The sequence below is a fragment of the Mesoplodon densirostris genome, chromosome 12 (genome assembly GCF_025265405.1).
Source record: "Mesoplodon densirostris isolate mMesDen1 chromosome 12, mMesDen1 primary haplotype, whole genome shotgun sequence".
In the NCBI taxonomy this organism is placed as follows: Eukaryota; Metazoa; Chordata; class Mammalia; order Artiodactyla; family Ziphiidae; genus Mesoplodon; species Mesoplodon densirostris.
Genome location: NC_082672.1, coordinates 10,146,792 through 10,165,468, shown reverse-complemented (window position 1 = coordinate 10,165,468; position 18,677 = coordinate 10,146,792). Strand labels below are relative to the sequence as shown.

General features: G+C 48.5%; 1 protein-coding gene across 2 annotated transcripts in view; it reads left to right on the top strand.

The window, feature by feature from the left end:
- The window catches only part of ZDHHC14 (zinc finger DHHC-type palmitoyltransferase 14), a 279,838-nt gene that overhangs the window by 219,514 nt on the left and 41,647 nt on the right, over nt 1-18,677 (top strand). For both annotated transcript variants that reach the window (XM_060115169.1, XM_060115168.1), the window contains exon 4: nt 17,642-17,779. In XM_060115169.1, the coding sequence (XP_059971152.1) occupies nt 17,642-17,779 (138 nt within the window). The remainder of the gene's footprint in view (nt 1-17,641; nt 17,780-18,677) is intronic.

Below are 18,677 nucleotides of genomic sequence, written 5' to 3'. Positions count from 1 at the left end.
GTGCACTCTTGGCCCTTACACGTTCAATTCACAACAGTATCACAGTAGAGTGGTCTGCCATTTATCATGTGATAGAAGTAACCAGTTTTCTATCAAGCTGTTTGTGCCTGAAAAACCATTGCCTATTACTGATTTATGGGTTTGTTTTTCAGTCCAATAAATTGAGCCCAAAGTGCATTTTTTTCATCTTTGATCATGCTGAGTATTTGCTGTAGGACAGGAAATCGCCAGCATGTGTGCCTGGGGTTATTATAATGCTGTGCTCAGGGAAGCGGGGAGCCTCTAGGCTAATAATCCTTTAGGGCTATGCACATGGCCATGTCAGCACTTCATTGGCTCACCTGTTTAAGGAATATCCTCTGACTGTCGCTGGTGTGTCAGGCCCTGTGCTAGGCAGGCACTGGGGAGACGATGGTGATGGTGATCAGCACAGCCCTGCCCACGGAGCTTCCCTACCGAGGAACTCAGGTAGATTCACAGACTCCTGTGGTACAGGGTCATGTGGCAGCGTATGGGAGAGGTTCCTAACCCAGAGGAAGGAACATTCCATCTGAGACCAATGGATGCACAGGTCATAGGAGGATGACCTGTGCAGAGGCGCAGGGCAGCGGGAGGCGGGCAGACCCATGGGACTAGAGAAGGTGGAGACTGCAGGCAGAGAGCGCTGCAGCCAGAGGCAAGACGCCTTCCAAGCCACGCTGAGGAGCTTCAGTCTTATCCCAAGGGCAAGGGCCAGTGGAGTGGCCTTATCAACCGTGTGTTTCAGGAAGTGCTCTCTGTCTGCATTGCAGAGGGTGAACTGGATGGTGATAAGACAGGGCCAAGGAGATGGGTAGGAGGCCTGCAGCTACCCTATAACTAGGGAAGTAGCCGTGGAGATGGAAAGGCGGCGTGGATGGATCCCAGAAATCCTCCCGAGGAAGAAGCCACGGAACTAAGTGCTTCATTAAATTCACGGACTTGGGGCAAAGAAGAGTGAGTTTTTGATCCCTCTGTCTCCTAAGCGCATGATTATTTCCCCATATTAGGAAATTAATGTTTTTAAAGAAAAATCAAGTTCACATATTTTCGGTCAGTCATGACACAGTGACCTGAGTCCATAAAGTACATAACTCAGTGTAACCACCGGAACCCTCTGGCTCTTGGTCCAGAACTGGATCTGCAGCAACTTAAACATGAGGACCCAGAGACAGTGTCGTCAGCTTCAAGGAACTGGGTACCACGTGTGTCCAGCTGTGAGTGGTTGGCTGGTGTCTGAGGTCAGAGACAGAGAAGAAGAAAGGGGGGAAGGGGAGGAAAGAAGTGCTAGAAAATAGTAGGAAAAGAAATACAGAAGGGAGGGAGCAAGAAAGGCGAACGTGGAGAGGAAGTGAGAGGTAGTGAGATGGAAGTGGCAGCAGAGGGGCTGGGTCAGAGCCGTCTGGGCTGAGAGGAAGCAGAGCTGAGGGGAGATGCTCCTCACGTGGCTCGGGGCTGCCCCGCAGCTGCTCAGGACGCCAGCTGTGCCCACGGGGCAGCCCCCTTATCCAGAACGTTCCCCACCACCAGCATGACCCCTCCTCCCTGCTGTCCGGCTGTTTACAAGGTGACGTCACGAAGAGCCCTGAGAGCTTTGTGGTGAGTGAGGTGGGCTCTTGAATGGTCTTTAACCAAAAATGTTTCGGGCTGCTGCTAACAAGGAGTCCATTTTCAGTCCTGCCCTAAACAGAAAGTGTCTTTCCCCATCTCCTGGGGCCTCAGAACAGAGAACAGAGGAGGTGGAGACAGTGCCGAGAGGAGAAAGCAAATCCTGCAAGAAACCGCAGGTAACAAGGGACCGTCCATGGACAAAGGCTGGACTCGGGGCGAGTGCTTTCCCGAGTGTGGGGGAAGGAGAGCCTTGCCTCAAGGTGTCAGGGAACAGCAAGGGGACCCCAGAGGTGCATCTGGCTGGACTGGTCCAGCCTCCTAGACTTGCTGGCTGAAAGTCTTCAGCATTTCCTTGGAGAGAAAAACTCAGAGATAACATCATAACATGCATTTGGAGAACTTTTGCCCATGGCTTTGTAGGGTGAGTCCTCATACTGCTCATCCCAGAGGGAGCCTCAGACATTCCCAACAGAGTCCTTCGCTGGCATCATAGAGGCCCAAGGGATGACCCCACCTCCCTTAAGTATCATTATCCACCAGTGGCTGAACTGGACAGATCCTACCTGAGTCAAGAATCTGGACCTAGGGCTTCCCTGGTGGCGCAGTGGTTGAGAGTCTGCCTGCCGATGCAGGGGACACGGGTTCGTGCCCCGGTCCAGGAAGATCCCACATGCCACGGAGTGGCTGGGCCCGTGAGCCATGGCCGCTGAGCCTGTGCGTCCGGAGCCTGTGCTCCGCAATGGGAGAGGCCACAACAGTGAAAGGCCCGCGTACAGCAAAAAAAAAAAAAAAAAAAGAATCTGGACCCAGAGTGAGAACAATCAAGTAAACTGCCCACCCCCGTGAAGGTTCAGTGAGCTTAATTCTGTTCACATCCGTGGAAGCCTTCCCACAGCCTTGGGAGGCAGGGGTGGAGGGAGCATTCACACACATAAATGAGAAATGGCAGGCAAGGTTGGCTCACACCCTGGGAAGCAGGGCTAACCCCCAGAGCCCTCTCAGAGCAGCCCTGCTCTTCGCAGGTTTGGGTCCTGGCTTGCTGGCCTGTCGAGTTCAGAGCCACCCTTGGGGACAGGCCCTGTTAGCTGAGCTGTCACATGGAACCAGCAAAGCCAGGATGCTGACGTGTTCAGCTTCAGCAAAGGACTATGACTGGTCCAACTACTTGGGCAGCCAATTCGTAGTCAGAAGGCTAATGTATAATTGTAGAATGAGAAGTATAACCATCATGGGAAGCAGAGCGTGCATGGCCAGCCCTGGGGCGGCTTTCTGGATACTTGGGGCAGATATTCTCGTGTAAGACCAGGAGCCGTCTACATGTATACTTCAGAAAAATGCTTTGTTAGAAGACTCTACTAGTTTAAAACAATGCATTTAAAGTAAATTGTAAAACATACATCTTTTCTTATTCTGTGCATTTATGTATTTAAAAACTGTTTTCAACAAAAGAAAGAGACTGTCTGGTGCTATATTTTGGAAGGTGCATCCTTCACCAACAGGAAGAGTCTCAACCACAGGATCTCTGGGGCGTCCAGGCACATTTTCAGCCAGTCCTGGATTGCTGCCATGAAATCAACCACAGGTCCATGCGCCGCACACATGCCCACTTCTAATGCAAAAGTAAATTGGACCTAATCCAGAGAAGAGTGCTCTTTGGCCATGGTTTTATTTTTAGCTGACCAAGAAGCGCTCGCCTCATTTCTGCCTGTAATTGTCAAACGGCAACTCTGTTGTAAAAACACTTCTTCGATACCCGAGAAAGCCACAGGCAATTACTTCGTGAAAGTATGTTTCTGTTTGTCTTGCTGTCGCGGCATGGGTACCTCTTTGGCTCACTGTCTCCCCTGATTTGTCTGTGGCTCCTGGCTTCGTGTCTCTGGGGAGTGAGTGTGCTCATCTCTGGTCTCGCTGCCTTTTGCCTTCCCGAAGTCTTGTCTCTGTCTCTCAAGTTTATGTCTCCAGCTCAGGCCTGTCCTCAGAGCTCCAGACTTGCAGATGCATCTGCTTTCTGGGCATCTCCACTTGGAGAGCCCAGAGACACCCCAAATCAGCATTCCCGGGGACCCCCAGCTCGCTGAGTGCCAACACCGTCCATCGGTTGCACAAGGCAAACACCAAATGTTTCATATTTGGCTCCTTCCACTCCCATCCTTTTCTAAACACCACCAGGCCCTGTACTTTTTCTTACCAGGTGGGTGCATTTCCCTCCCCTTATGCTAGCATGGCCAACTGCAAGCCACCATCATCTCTCACCTTGCCTGCGCGGGGGTCTCCTAGTGGACCCCGACCATCCACTCCTCTCCCCATCCAGTCCACCCGCTACCATCCCAAACAGAATCGGATCACACCACCTCTCTCCTTAAGTGTGCTTTCCCGCTGGTGGCTCATAGGAAGGAGGCCCACACCCTTCACCTGGTCCACCAGATCTGTGCCCTCCCCCTCTCCAGCTCAGTGGCACCTCACGCCTTGCTGCCTGGACTCCAGCCCTGAGGGTCTCCTCTCAGTTCCTGGAAAAAGGCACATCCTCTCTGTGAAGTCCTCTCACGGAGGGCTCTGGGCTGGTTCCTAGGGAAGCGCACTCCTCCCTGGGTTTTCTGGGCTCGGCCTTCACAGCTCTGACCGGTTATTTGATGAAAGCCTCTGCCCGGTGGACGTGTAAGCTCCAAGAGGGCAGCTCTGTCTGTTCCTCACCAAGTGCTCTCAGCAACCTGCACCTCCCTGGCCTGCAGCTGCTCAGTTAACATTTGCTGAAGGAGGGTGGGAAGGACGGAAGGGAGGGAGGAAGGAGAGAAAGAGAACTGGATACTCCTCTGCCTGCATCTGCTTCATCTTTCCGGGGTACCTTTCTCTCTTTAAAAAAAAAAAAAAAAAAAAGCCTATTACTTTTTTAGTTCAGTGACTAGGTTACTGTTGTCAACCGGAACAAAAACGTTTCCTTCCCCCAGAGTCTCAACAAAACTCACCCTCACACCCTCAGACCTCCCAGCGGTACAAATGAAAACGTTTAGACTCCAAGAGAAATGATCATTTTTTTAATTAAGTCTGATCAGGAACTAGTAACCCCGATACAGTTCTGGGAGGATGGAAATGACAATTTAAATGACTCATAATGTATTTAGGCCAATTACAGATATAATTTATACATATATTTATTCACTCAACAAGTATTTGAGGGCCTATCATGTGCCAGCTGCAAATTTGAATAAAGCAGTAGCTTTCGAATTTTTTTCCCCCTGCAACTCACAGTAAGAAATGCATTTTGTATTGGGACTCAATTTACACAGATACTCAAAGTTTCATGAAGCCGTACTTGAGTATATGAGATGCCTTGATATTTTCTATTTTATTCTCTTTTTTTTTAAATGTTGGGCATGACCAACTAAACTAATTTTATGACTCACTACTTGATCACAGCCCTTAGCTTGGAAAACCCTGAATAAAACATAGGCCCTTCCTGTATGTAAAGCGGCTCCCGACCTGTGGTTGATGACTGGCAGTTATGCTGGGTGAACAGAGTGCCAGCCTCAAGTGGGGCTAGGGTTTGGGGTGTGTACCTTTGGGACCTGAGGAGAGGGTACATTGAGCAAGCCAATCAAAGGTAGGCGCCTGCCTTTCCGCCTTCTTAGAACAACTCAACTTGAAAGTTAGTTGTTGAAATTGGTTACTTCAATTTCAGCAAACTAAACCAATAGGTCAACCGTTGTTAACTAAGAACAGGCTGCAGGAAGTTGTATGTAAAGGCTGGGTGTGAGTGCATGAGGGTGGGAGGGACTGTCATTTTCATTGGATTTGCAAAAAGCATTAGGAAATAAATTAAGAATCAGTGCTCTAGAGGTTAAAAAACAGAGCTTCTGATATTCGTGGAAGGCAGTAGATGAGAGGGTGTGCAGTGTTAGCATTCGCTGCCTCTGCCGCATGTCCTCCATCGCATGGTCCTCCTCCATCACCCTCATCCCATCGCACCTCACCCAGGCCAGTGGAACCCTGAGAGGCTCTCTGGGCCCTGCCTGGGGATCGAGCTCTGTAGCTCTAGCAAGTGTCAGCCAGGAGGGTTTTGCTGCTTGCCCCAAGGCTCTCCATATCGAATGGGATCTTAGCCTACTGTTAAGCTTAACTCTTAGATTATCATAATTTCCTCACTGTACTTTGCTCTTAGCAGCTCTGTAAATCCTTTCAGACAACCCAATAGAATCTCTAGACATTAATCTGCCACAAATCAGAAAACCACATTCCCGGGCCAGCCGTAAACAGTTAACAGGGCAGCGCAGTGGGTATGTGGGAACCAAGGCTGATGTAATGCTCTGCTCTGGCCATCTTGAAATTCTGAGTAATTGTTTAATAGGATGCTCTATAGTTTCCTTCTGCAGTGGGCCCCGCAGAGTACACAGCCAGTCCTGACTATTAGATAGAATCTTTCGCCTGTTCTTTTGTGTGCCTGTGTTTAGAAAAGTAATTAACAATCCGCTGACTAGACTGTGGTAACTCAGTGAAGTGCTGGCATGGTTTGTACAAACAACAGCAACAAACAAGAAAACAACACACTATATTTAGAGTCTAAGAAGTCTGCTGACCTGATTCTGGTGGTGGGAGTATTTATGTAGTACGTAGCAGTCTCTGTAGGGCCACCAGTTAGCTCTGGGTCTAACGTGGGTCTATAAGAGAGCTAGCTCTTATCAATTATTTATAGAGTTTCTGCTGCGGAGGCCTGCCAGCACTTCCTAATTTTGTGTAGAGTGGACACAATGGACTTCGATTCTTGAAAAGTTTGATTTAGCCGTACAATCCTAATATTTGAGGGGGAAAGAAACCTTAATGACATATCCAACTGCTGAGGCCCAGAAACCTGCCTAGGTTACATCGCAAAATAGGCATTTAGGATTAGGACTTCAGGTCCTTTAACTTAAGAATCCAGTGTACTTTCAACAATGCACCACCAACAGAGCAATATCACACATATTTGAAACTTAACTTGGGACTGCTTAGAACAATTACAGTGAACATTTACTAGCCGATTGTAATTTTTTTTTTTCTGGTGGTTGTAAACAGTGGGCCATTTTAGAAAAAGAATATAATGAGGAAACCAATATAGAAAACAGATATAGATCTGTCTGCTCTAGTTGAAAGGGAAGGAAAGGTGGGCCTTCCAGCACCCAAGGAGCTCAATTTGGAAATGCATTAGCTCTGCAGACATCAAGGCTGCGGCTGCTGGAGCTGCCCAGGGAATACAAGCAAAGGGCTGCCATGGTCTTATTTGCTTTGGTGGTCCCTCTAGCAGCAGCGTGAGGAAACCAGGAAGGTTTCACGGTGGTTCATGAAAGAGGTCACGGGGTTGCTGCAATGGCCTTCAGCGACGGAGCAGCAGCATAGAAAAGATAGCAGGAATAATACAATGGGCAATCCTGTTGACCGGCTGGATGGGAGGGGTGAGAGCCAAAGGCAGAAATGAATGCATTTTCTACCTTGGGCAGCTAGATGCATGGGGGCGCCATTTACTAAGAAAAGGCAGGCCAGTGAGGAGCGAGGACAAGGGAGCATAATAAACACAGCTTAGGACCCGCTGAATGAGAGGTGGCGATGGGACAGTTAGGTGGAAACGTCTAGCGGGCAGTGGAAAGATGGCACGAACTCACCCGAGGGAAATACATCGGTGAGAAGCATAAAAGCCCAAGGGTGCACAAGCTAACCCTTGTGCTCCAGAGGAATGACTGGGGTTATCCACTCCCAACGGGCCCCTCCCAAGCCTGGATGTTTGTAGTAGATCACCAAACCTTGAGCCGAAGGGACACAGGATTGTGGAATCTCGGGCACATGCCCTAAAATGCCACCCAGGCAGCTGGAGAAGCAGGTACTCCAGGGGGCTGAACATCTGGGCAGGGCCAGTGTGCAGTGAGGATTTTGGAAGGCCCTACAGATGACTTCTGAGCATCAAACACCCCTTCTGCTCATGAGTCCAGCTCTGCTTCTGTTCTGTACCAACAATGGGGCGGCCAGGGCTTGTTCGCAGAGAGCCGGCCTGAGCCCCAGGGACTCCTGACTCGGGGAGGGCTGGACCGGGAGGGCACCTGAGGGTCTTCTGGCCACAGCCACCTTTTAGAAACGGGAAACTGAGGACCATTATGAACATTGTAAACGTGAACATCACCCTCATAAAAATAAGCCCTCCAGGTGACCGTCAGAGCATATACTGAAGAAGGATTAGGGCTTCCCTGGTGGCGCAGTGGTTGAGAGTCCGCCTGCCGATGCAGGGGACACGGGTTCGTGCCCCGGTCTGGGAGGATCCCACATGCCGCAGAGCGGCTGGGCCCGTGAGCCATGGCCGCTGGGCCTGCGCGTCCGGAGCCTGTGCTCCGCAACGGGAGAGGCCACAACGGTGAGAGGCCTGCGTACTTCAAAAAAAAAAAAAAAAAAAGAAGGGTTAGAGGGGGAGGGTGTGCCCCTCTCACTCTCCCATCCAACATCTGACTACATAATCTTGTAACACACAATACGTATATAATTATATGACCAGATGAGAAATTACACTTGTATAAGGCACAATGCATAGCTGTGTTTCTTTCCTTGAGCTCGCCTTATATTTTAATACTACTCATAATGAAGTTGGGTCTACAGTTTCAACTTAAGAAAAATGAAGTGTCTCAGAAGCTTTGCAAAGAGGTCTCATTCTGGATCAATTTTTTTAAGAGAACTACTTTGGACATACCACAGTTTGCTTTTCAAGGGAAACATCATCAATTCCATTAGGCTGCTGTGCCCTGCTCATAGACACAGCTCTCTGCACCTTAGATGATGTAGATTCTTTGCTGCAAGATCACAGAAGCAGGCTTACTTTGGAAAAGCGTGCCCATCCGGAATATAATTTTTCAATTGTGTATTGTCAAATTAAAAGGTTTTGAAGAGCCTTAGAATTGCTAGCTTTACGTGTATAATGTACCCATAAGTCAGTTCTGAAACCTTCACTTTGAGGATAAATTGACTGGCTTCAAAAAACATAGTAACTGGCCATGAAAGAACACCTGTCCAAAGAGTGTGGGTAAGTGGGAGAAGCAGAGAGTAGACATTAGAAGCAGCTCTAGACCCAGATGTAGCATGGAGGAGCCCTGGGCCTGTGGCCGTTGCATTTGGTGTGAGATTCACTTTCTATGTCACCTGTACTTGGGAATCTGTGCTGCCCACGTCAGAGGTTCGGTATGGGGCACGTGAGATAAGGAATGTGAACAGGTATTGAAAACCAGAAAGCCCTACAGGTGTTTAAGCCATTGTGATGTAAGGTGGTGGTGATACTGATGTCAAGGCTTGGAATTTCCAGAGAGGAATGGAGACTAGAGAATTCTAGAGAAAGCGGGGTGTTGGTTGATAGCATGAGCTTGTTTTTCAGATTCAGAAGATAATTGTTTTATTCTGTGGAGAATTAAGGAGACCTCGCAGGCATAGTTTCTGGCCCTTCAAACGCAGAGACGGAGTGGAGCTGATGCTGAGAGGGGCCCAGAGGGGTCAGGGAGTGGCCACCCCAGAAGGAGACTCACTAGCAGCCAAGCACTTGCTTATAGTGGAGCTTATTTCAGAGTTTCACAACTTAGCAAGTTACAGCTGGAGAACTACTGAGGACCACCAATGTACCAGGACTGTTTTCCTGAGGATGTACAAATTGGAACTTATAATACTGATTTTATCATAATGATGCAGAGCCCTAATCCAGCAGCTAAATTCCAGGAAGCTCAAAGACCTCTGTGCTGGGGCTCTAGTTGTGAGTCTGATAAAGACAGAGAGCTCTGGGAGGGGCTGGAGGAGACAAGGGAAGGTAATTCTCCTGCCTCCTTAGAATTTACTCTTCATTTGATGCCCCTCCTGGGAATTGTAGGGTTTCCTTCTGCATCACAACAGGCTGATTCACTTTTTTAAATGACCTCATTTCTATTCACTTTCTTATATCTCCTTTCAAAAACTATTTATATCACACACTAAACCTTTTCTCCCTCACTTTCTTAGAAATAGCAACTATTTCTCTTTGCTTCCTGTAAAAACCTTTCCCCCCACCCCTTTTCTCAACAGCTTCATGTTTGTTTCTAATCAGCATATCTACCTCATGGTATAAGTTGCTTCAAAATGCATCTCCCATGCATGCTTGTCTCTCCTCCTAGAAGCACAGAATTTCCCCAACGTTGGAAACAGGAGTTAAAAACAAACGGTAGGGGCCTCCCTGGTGGCGCAAGTGGTTGAGAGTCCGCCTGCCGATGCAGGGGATACGGGTTCGTGCCCCGGTCTGGGAGGATCCCATGTGCCGCGGAGCGGCTGGGCCCGTGAGCCATGGCCGCTGAGCCTGCGCGTCCGGAGCCTGTGCTCCGCAACGGGGGAGGCCACAACAGTGAGAGGCCCGCATACCGCAAAAAAAAAAAAAAAAAAAAAAAAAAAAAAACGGTAGGGCTTCCCTGGTGGCGCGGTGGTTGAGAGTCCGCCTGCCGATGCAGGGGACACGGGTTCGTGCCCCGGTCCGGGAAGATCCCACGTGCCGCGGAGCGGCTGGGCCCGTGAGCCATGGCCACTGAGCCTGCGTGTCCAGAGCCTGTGGTCCGCAACGGGAGAGGCCACAACAGTGAGAGGCCCGTGTACCGCCCCAAAAAAAAAAAAAAAAAAAAGACAAAGACAAAGACCATATGCTGTCACTTATATGTGGAATCTAAAATAAGACACAAATGGGCTTCCCTGGTGGCGCAGTGGTTGAGAGTCCGCCTGCCGATGCAGGGGACACGGGTTCGTGCCCCGGTCCGGGAAGATCCCACGTGCCGCGGAGCGGCTGGGCCCGTGAGCCATGGCCACTGAGCCTGCGCGTCCGGAGCCTGTGCTCCGCAACGGGAGAGGCCACAACAGTGAGAGGCCCGTGTACCGCCCCAAAAAAAAAAAAAAAAAAAAGACAAAGACAAAGACCATATGCTGTCACTTATATGTGGAATCTAAAATAAGACACAAATGGGCTTCCCTGGTGGCGCAGTGGTTGAGAGTCCGCCTGCCGATGCAGGGGACACGTGTTCGTGCCCCGGTCCGGGAAGATCCCACGTGCCGCGGAGCGGCTGGGCCCGTGAGCCATGGCCACTGAGCCTGCGCGTCCGGAGCCTGTGCTCCGCAACGGGAGAGACCACAACAGTGAGAGACCTGCATACCGCAAAAAAAAAAAAAAAAAAAAAAACAGTAAACAACCGTAGAAAATTAGAGGAAACAGAAATATATTAAGTTGCCCTTTTGAAGAGCTGAAGGGACCTTAGTTGTCTGTTAGTCAAGCCCCCTCATTTGATGCCCAAAGAGACTCAGCCCTGTGCCGGGTAGTGGCAAAGCCAGGGCAGAGGCAAATGAGAGCATGCGGGTGGGTAGGGGGTATGGTCCAAGGTTATGTTCAATTGTAGTGTAAAGGTTACAGCGATTCTACATTTACCAATTGGTTTTACATTGAAAATTTTTAGATTTTTTAGCAAAAGGAGCTAAAAGCTGCAGAATCGTAATTTGTGGGACACTGGCAAGGACTCAAGACCAGAAGAATCCCTGCAGGTGTTAACAAAACACAGAGTTGCTTTACATTTAATTTGACATCTCAAAGGTGTCTTGGAGCTTATTTAATCCAACTTTTTTTTTTTTTTTTTTTTTTTTTTTTTTTTTTTGCGGTATGCGGGCCTCTCACTGTTGTGGCCTCCCCCGTTGCGGAGCACAGGCTCCGGACGCGCAGGCTCAGCGGCCATGGCTCACGGGCCCAGCCGCTCCGCGGCATATGGGATCCTCCCAGACCGGGGCACGAACCCGTATCCCCTGCATCGGCAGGCGGACTCTCAACCACTTGCGCCACCAGGGAGGCCCTAATCCAACTTTTTACATGTAAAGAAACCAGGTCCCTGTGTAGAAGAGATGTATTAGTACTTTAAGGCCACAGAGTTAGTTAATATGATTTCTTGATTTTCTTGCACCATAAAATTAAACAGATAGAAATCATTTTCAGAAAAGGAGCAAAGATGTGTTGGGGGGGCATAAGAAACCTTCCCTGATACATCTGTTTGCCCCAAATAACCCCCAAGCCACACAATCTCAATAAATAGTGTTTAGCAAGCAGGTTTCTCCAATCTGTATGTCTCCATAAGAAGTTCGCTTCTTCTGATCCCTTTGCTGAGAATGAGGCCATCTTTTCACAGGTTAGGTTACTTCTTGATTGAGGGTGAGCACCCAGACGTGAGCTAGGTCTTCTCCACATCCCCCAGAGGGTAGATGCCCTGAACCAGAAGAAGCCCAAGGGGCCACCGACACAACTACCCGTCCCGGTGTGGCCATGGTCCACTCTTGTTCCCATTCCTGCTGATGTGCTGTGCCTGGAGCTGCGGGTGCCCAAGTGTGCTTCCCCAGGAGGGAGGGGCCGGGTCCTCAGGGCCCACCTGGCACAGTGACCAGCAGGGAGCTGGCACGGGAGGCGGGAACAGGTGGTGGTTAAGAGTACAGGTTAACACCTGGGCTCCAATGCCCACTCCTCCGTCTGCACGTTCCTCTTCTGTAAAATGGGCATAATAGCATCAACCTCACAAGGTTTCGTGAGAATTAAGTGACGCAATTCATGTGAAATACTTAGCACAGTGCCTGGCACATAGTAAGGACTCAATAAAGTTTGGTTAAAAGTGAGAAGAGGAGTGGAGTTAGCAGATGAGGTTGCTCTCCAGAAATCATTAAAACAGTGGCAAGGCTATAATTAGATTTTACCAAAAGATCTAGAACAGCATGAATTATTTAGTGTCTAAGAATATGGTCCTCTGATACTTGAGCTAGTTTCATATTTAAATGTTCCTATTACATAATTTTTTCAATTACGTGGGAACCATAAAGGCCAGGTAATAACACACGTACCACTATATCTCAACATTCATCATTCTAAAGAGGCAAAAGATACCTCATGAGGCAACATTTTTCTAACGTTGGAGGTAAAAAAGTCCTAGGTTTAAAGAAAAAGTAATTTTCCCCTTCATACCTTTAAAAAACATTTACCTTAATTTAAATGTAATTAACATTTAAATGAGAAGTTTCACATCGCAGTTTTCACAGGATTCTCAAGACACCCTTGCAGAGAGGAGACGTAGGCCACAGAGCCCAGGACCACTGTATGGAAAACTCAGAATTGCTTGGCCAGAGGATATGATTTTATTTATCTCTTGAGGGCCTGACTTCTGGGAGATTTCAAATTCTGAACATTTTCAAACGCTTTTATTCCTTTTCTGGCAACCTTCAAACACAACTTTTGCAAATAGGTTTCCATTAGTATTTCCCTTAATATTTCAGTGGATTTTTCTCTCCCTGCCCAATTTTAATACGTCTCCATTTCTACTTATTTTTAAGGCCTCTTTTTCATACTCCATCTTTCCAGGAAATCAAATCTTCCTTTAATCAGAGGAGTGGGCTAATCCCTCAGCTCAGCACCTGCGGTACCTTGCCTGGCTCAGTGGCACCCTCGTCTGAAAAGTGTGGGGATAGTACCTACCTCGTGGGGCTGTGGTCAAGGATAAATGAGATAATGATGGAAGAGGCACTCAGTGAATGGTAGCGTTGTCATTGATAATATTCTTTTCATTAGTATTTAGAGTTTGGGGTTAACAAAATAGGATCATAACTCCTTCGCCTAAACTGTGTTCCCACTGGCCATCTTAATGGAACCTTCTTTCCCCGCTTAGGATCTGGTGACTTTGAAGTTGCCTGGAATTCCCCCTGACTTGAATTCCACCGGAAGCCTTGGGCTCTCCCAATGGCACCCTATGGAGCTTTCAATAAAACCACCTCAGCTTCCCACCATTAGCGAGACAGGCCAGAGGCTGCTTCTCCGTGAGCTGATTCACACTAACAACTGTCCCATCAGCTCTTTCAGCCTCTATCCGCATCTTCCAGCCCTCAACCTTCTCTGCACATATTCAAATTTCATGGACCCCTGCCCTCTCCTGTAGTCGCATGCCTGAAATCTCATCTTTTCATCAGCATTTTCCAGTCTCTCCACCTGGCAGCCAGGAGCAGGGATCACTCAGAAAACTACCCAAGGCAATTAATGGCATTTTTTCCTTGGCTTAGTGTATATTTTCGAGTGTGTGCTACATGCCAGGTACTTAGGTGCCAGGGCTATTAGGTGACTGGAAATGATTTCTCGCCGCAAGGCCTCACCTGGGGAAGGAGAGGAAAATAAGTCCATAAGCCATGCCAGGGCAGCGTGATGCTAACTGGGGTGTGGGCAGGGCACCCCAGCCGGCAAACTCAGACCTCTCAATTATTTTAGAGAAATTTCTAGGTTATCACCCCCAATCCCCGCCCCCCATGTTCCATTCCCTTCCCCCGAGGCTCTGTCCCTCCGCTTAGCACAGCTGAGCACAGATACCCAACAGCCTGGTGTAGGGAACGGCACCTCATTTGATTAAAAGAACCCTCCAGAGAGGCTGCAATGTAGAAACCCCTCCTTTCTGGCAGGATCCAGACTTCAGAGCTGAGGGATTTAGCAGCAAGTCCGAAGCGGTTTTTTAAAGAACCGCCATCGCACACCCCCCTCTCGCGCCCCCTGTTGCATAGGACACCATCCAGTTTTTCCACACGGAACATACACAGTCTGACCTCTGCTAACAGTTGTTTGAAGCATCTCAGATGGTGCGGCTGCACGCGGCCACGTTGCCAGCTGTGGCCCGGCTCCAGATGTTCTCCCTCCGGCCAGCCACTGCCTCACTCAGTCCCAGGGAGCCACCCGTGTGCCCGCTGGTGCCCGGCGCTTGTCTGCTGTCCCTCCTGGAAACAGTAACACAGGCCTCCCTGTTCGCAGTGGCCTTGACGGCTCCCGAATGGAGCCAGTGAGGGCCGGGCGAGCGCCCCTCGCCCCGATTCTCTCCTCCACCCATCAGGGAGGGTGCTGTGTGCTGCCAACATCGTCAGAGAACAGACTCGTTTTCTCGCTCAATTCGGTTTTCCTCTGTTAGAGGCTCATTCTTTGGGTCTGAGGAATATTCTGGATTGTGAAACTAGTGCCCTCGCCAACAAGACAGGGAACTGCTGGAAGCCGTGGAGGGTTCGTTTTGCTGCTGTTTCTCTTCTTAGGGGTCCCAGCGCTTGATACAGCGCGGGGCTCACGGGGATGCTCACCCCGGCTGGCTGGGCGTTTGGTGGGCGAGAGTTCTGGAAGCCGCTAGAACCGGGCCGGCCTGGCTGCTGTTAGCCGTGCGGCCCTGGGCAACGTGCTTGCTCACGGGACGTCCTCGTGGTAGCATGAGGGTTTATTCAGTCCTTGACAGACATTTATTAAAGGCTTAATGGAGCTGGCAGGCAAAAGCAAGTAAAAATAAATCAGATGATTTTAGAGAAGGTGGATGAAGGCGGCGGCGGCCGTTGGGGCGTCATCAGTGTAGAGGTGGCATTTGAACCCCGGTGGGGAGGAGGTTACTGGGTGAGAGAGAGAGAGAGTCCGCAGAGAAGAGGCGCAGGCCCAGCCCGGGTGCAGCCCCTCTCCCGCCCCGACACTCCCGAAGTCAGGGAGGAGGGAGGAGGGTAGCGGGGTCCGGGAGGCGGCCCTGGGCTCTGAGCTTCCTTCTTCCACAGAGATGCGCACCCAGCTCTCAGGCTCATTTACCAATGCGTGTCCAACAATCACAAAGGAGAACATGAAAACCGTTAAATGGAAGCATTTCTCCGCAAGCCTACATCGTTAGTGGGAATTTCGTCAGCCAAGAAAAAGTTTTCAGTAAGACAAATTTCCCAATGGAAACTGCTTCCAGCTCAGGGCTGCCGGAGAGCCGGGTGTTCACACCCATTCTCAGACAGCGCTAGTTTCCTCCGAAGCCCCCGCAGACCCCATGCCCGGGGGTCTCATGTGCCTCATCTGTTGCTTTCATTCCTTAGCAGCTCAGGAAAGCACATTATCTCAGCTTAGCTAATAGTAAACTTTCTAAGCTAAAAACACAGCTACCACCTGCCCCCCGTAGAAATGATTACCTGGAGCCATAACGACCTTGGTACTTGGCCTGGGGCGGGGATCCGCAGTGTTAATTCTGCCTCCCAAGCCCTGCTGTCTCCTCTGCTGGTGGGCGAGTCTCACTTTAATGAGGAGGCTCAGTCTACCACGTACTTGGCATCTGGAGATCAGCTTTCACAGCTGGAACCAGAGGTGCCAACCTAACCTGGGCTTCCCCAGCCTCCACTTGTCATTCTCACTTTCCACAGGCGTGTGTTAAGAAGAAAAGAGGTTTCTCGACAGCCTCAAAGTCTTAGGAAAATTCCGCTGATTCTGATTTCTTTTTTATTTTTGCCTGTTTCATATAGACCTCTCCATTATACAGCCTGTGTAGATCAGTGACTTGGGGAAATGAGGTGGTTTTTGCGCAGGGATTAACTTTTCCAGCTGTGTGGGGTTGGTAACACATGTTAATGTGTCACTCACATGGACACACCAATAGGAGCTGCTCTCCTTTGAATGTCAGCATCTTATAGGCCATCAGATTGTCACCAGGCTGGTGAGCTTTGAAATTTCTCCCTGGGTGTCCTCTGCTCAGACTGGCTGCTGCTTGTTGATGTCATTTGCAGACAACGGTGGATCTTACAGTTCCTCTGCCACCACTGTCCCCAGGCGTCCTCACGCCCTTTTCAAGAAAGAAGCTTGCACTAGACATAAAATATGAGATGAGTGGTGTATGATAGGTGACCAGAAAGAAAGGAAACACTGCCTTGCATAATTTTATGATGTTTTGTTTACAGAGTCACACCTCACAGAGGCCTCTCTGTATGTTTTCAAAGCACATATAGACAGATAAGATGTGAAAATTGGGTAAAAGCTAAGCTTGGATAAGAGCCCCAGTGAAAAAGGGTAGCATTTTCCTCCCCGACCTGCGGCAGGCAGTCTGCTGTGAGTGGGTGTGTTAGAACGACAGTCTGGATAGGCCTTCTGAATAGATCAGCTGAAGAGTAGAGAAGCACTTAGCTATTGCTTGCAAGGGGAAGAACAAATTACAAATGTCCTGCAGACTTTGTGTGGAATCCCTAAGGTGAGACGACACAGGTTTGGGATAACAGTATAAAAATGCCCAAAGCCAGTGCTCAGTCATTTACCAAGTGCTCAAGGCAGCCTGTGCTTTGGGAAGACAGGATCAGCCCCGAGAAAGACCTGGCCTCAATTCTAGTTCCACTGCCTCTGAGCTGTATGGCCCCTGCAGGCAGTCTCCCTTCTAAGCCTCAGTTTGCTCATCTGTAAAATAGGGCAGCAGCATCATTTTCCTCATAGGAGTGTTTCAAGGCCAAATGTATTGATGTACGTGACATCTCTTGACAAACATTAAAGCACCGCATACTGTTTTTTTTTAAAATACTTTCCCAGACGGTATTTAGCCCCACAAGACTCTATACAGTATCCTTGTCTTACAGGTAAGGAAGCTGAGAATTGTGGACTAAAAGATCAGGTGTATTACATTCTTTGAAGATCATAGATCATTTTTAAAAGCTATCAATTCTCCTACGACTATTGAAATAGCAGAGACATTTTTAGAAAACGGCTGTAACTGGGATGGGAGAACAAGGGATTGTCCCTCTGTCCTGTCCCAGACCCCTAGTGGCCTCTGTCTTGGCCACTTACCATGAAAGATGGTCAATCAGTACCACACACCCATGAAAGACTGAGCCCCAGCCCAGCCCAGCCCAGCCCAGCAATTACCATCAAGAGTGTTGGTACCATCTTAAGGGAAGATTGTTCTGTGAACCAAAAAGCTTTCTTGTACAAAAGAGGGAAATCTTTGCTTTTCTATTGTAATGACAATAGAATGCACACGTTTTGTTTTTTCAAAACAGCTAAGCTCTGTTGAAAGAATAATTATGTTCTTGAAATGTCTTAACGGTAAGCATTTCTCTGAGTGGTGAATTTGGAATTATGTACATACAATGATACCATTTTGTTATATTATTAGAGTATTGGGGGGGGCTCCCTCAAGTAAAAAGACATTTTATTAATTGATTTCCTTTTTTTTTTTTTTTCTGCCTCTCATTTCAGAACGATTTGATCACCACTGTCCCTGGGTAGGCAACTGTGTGGGGAAAAGAAACTACAGATTTTTTTATATGTTTATTTTATCTCTGTCTTTTCTGACAGTCTTTATATTTGCATTCGTTATCACCCACGTCATTCTTCGTAAGTATGCTGGCGAAATCAGATTACGTATGTAACCATTTGCCTGACTTTAGTTTTCTGATTTAATTTTGATTTAATATTTTGGTCATTCCGGGCTCTCTCTTTCTTCTCTTTCCCCTTCTCCCTAGCCCCCTCCTCGCTTCCAGCCTGCCCCCTTTTTGTTTCTCACCTCCCTCCCAGCCTTGTCACCCCACCTCTCTCCCTCCCACCCCCCATCCCCATCCTTCCCACAGCAGCTGCCAGGGGCACCCCTGGATCAGACTCTTTCACTTACAAGACCTCCTTGATACATGGTCCCTATTCCACCCTTGTGACTTCACTTTCTCTTCTGCTAATGGATCCCCGGGAAAAATTACTCCCATGTTTTCACAAAGGATAATGTGCTGTAATGATACCCATTGAACAACAGAGCTTTTTTTTTTTTTTTTTTAATGTGATATCTACTTAAGCAGGAATAGTCACCCTCCCTAAAAAAAAAAAAAAAAATGGGGATAAAGACTGAGCTTTCTTACACACATACCTATAAATGTTAAAGATATATATTTGATAAGATGTTTAATTACCTGCCAGAACATTGGCAAGCTTCCCCTGGCATATGAAGGAAGCAACTTTATTAAAAATGAAGTGTGGATATAAATGACTTTAATATATATTTGCCTAAGCAAATGGCATTTTTCATTACCCTTCCTAAGGTCATAATTTTGAATTTCTTCCATTTCCTGGCCCCTCACTTTCCTGTAATAGGGAGTGATGAGAAGGAAGCCACTTGACTTTGACCTATAAATGTGAGCCTTAAACTTCCATTACAGTTCCATTAGCAACATTAAAGACCAGCATGGCCTCTGTCCACATCCCTGAAGTACACCCACCCATTAGCAAGTACAGAGCCTCTCTCTGG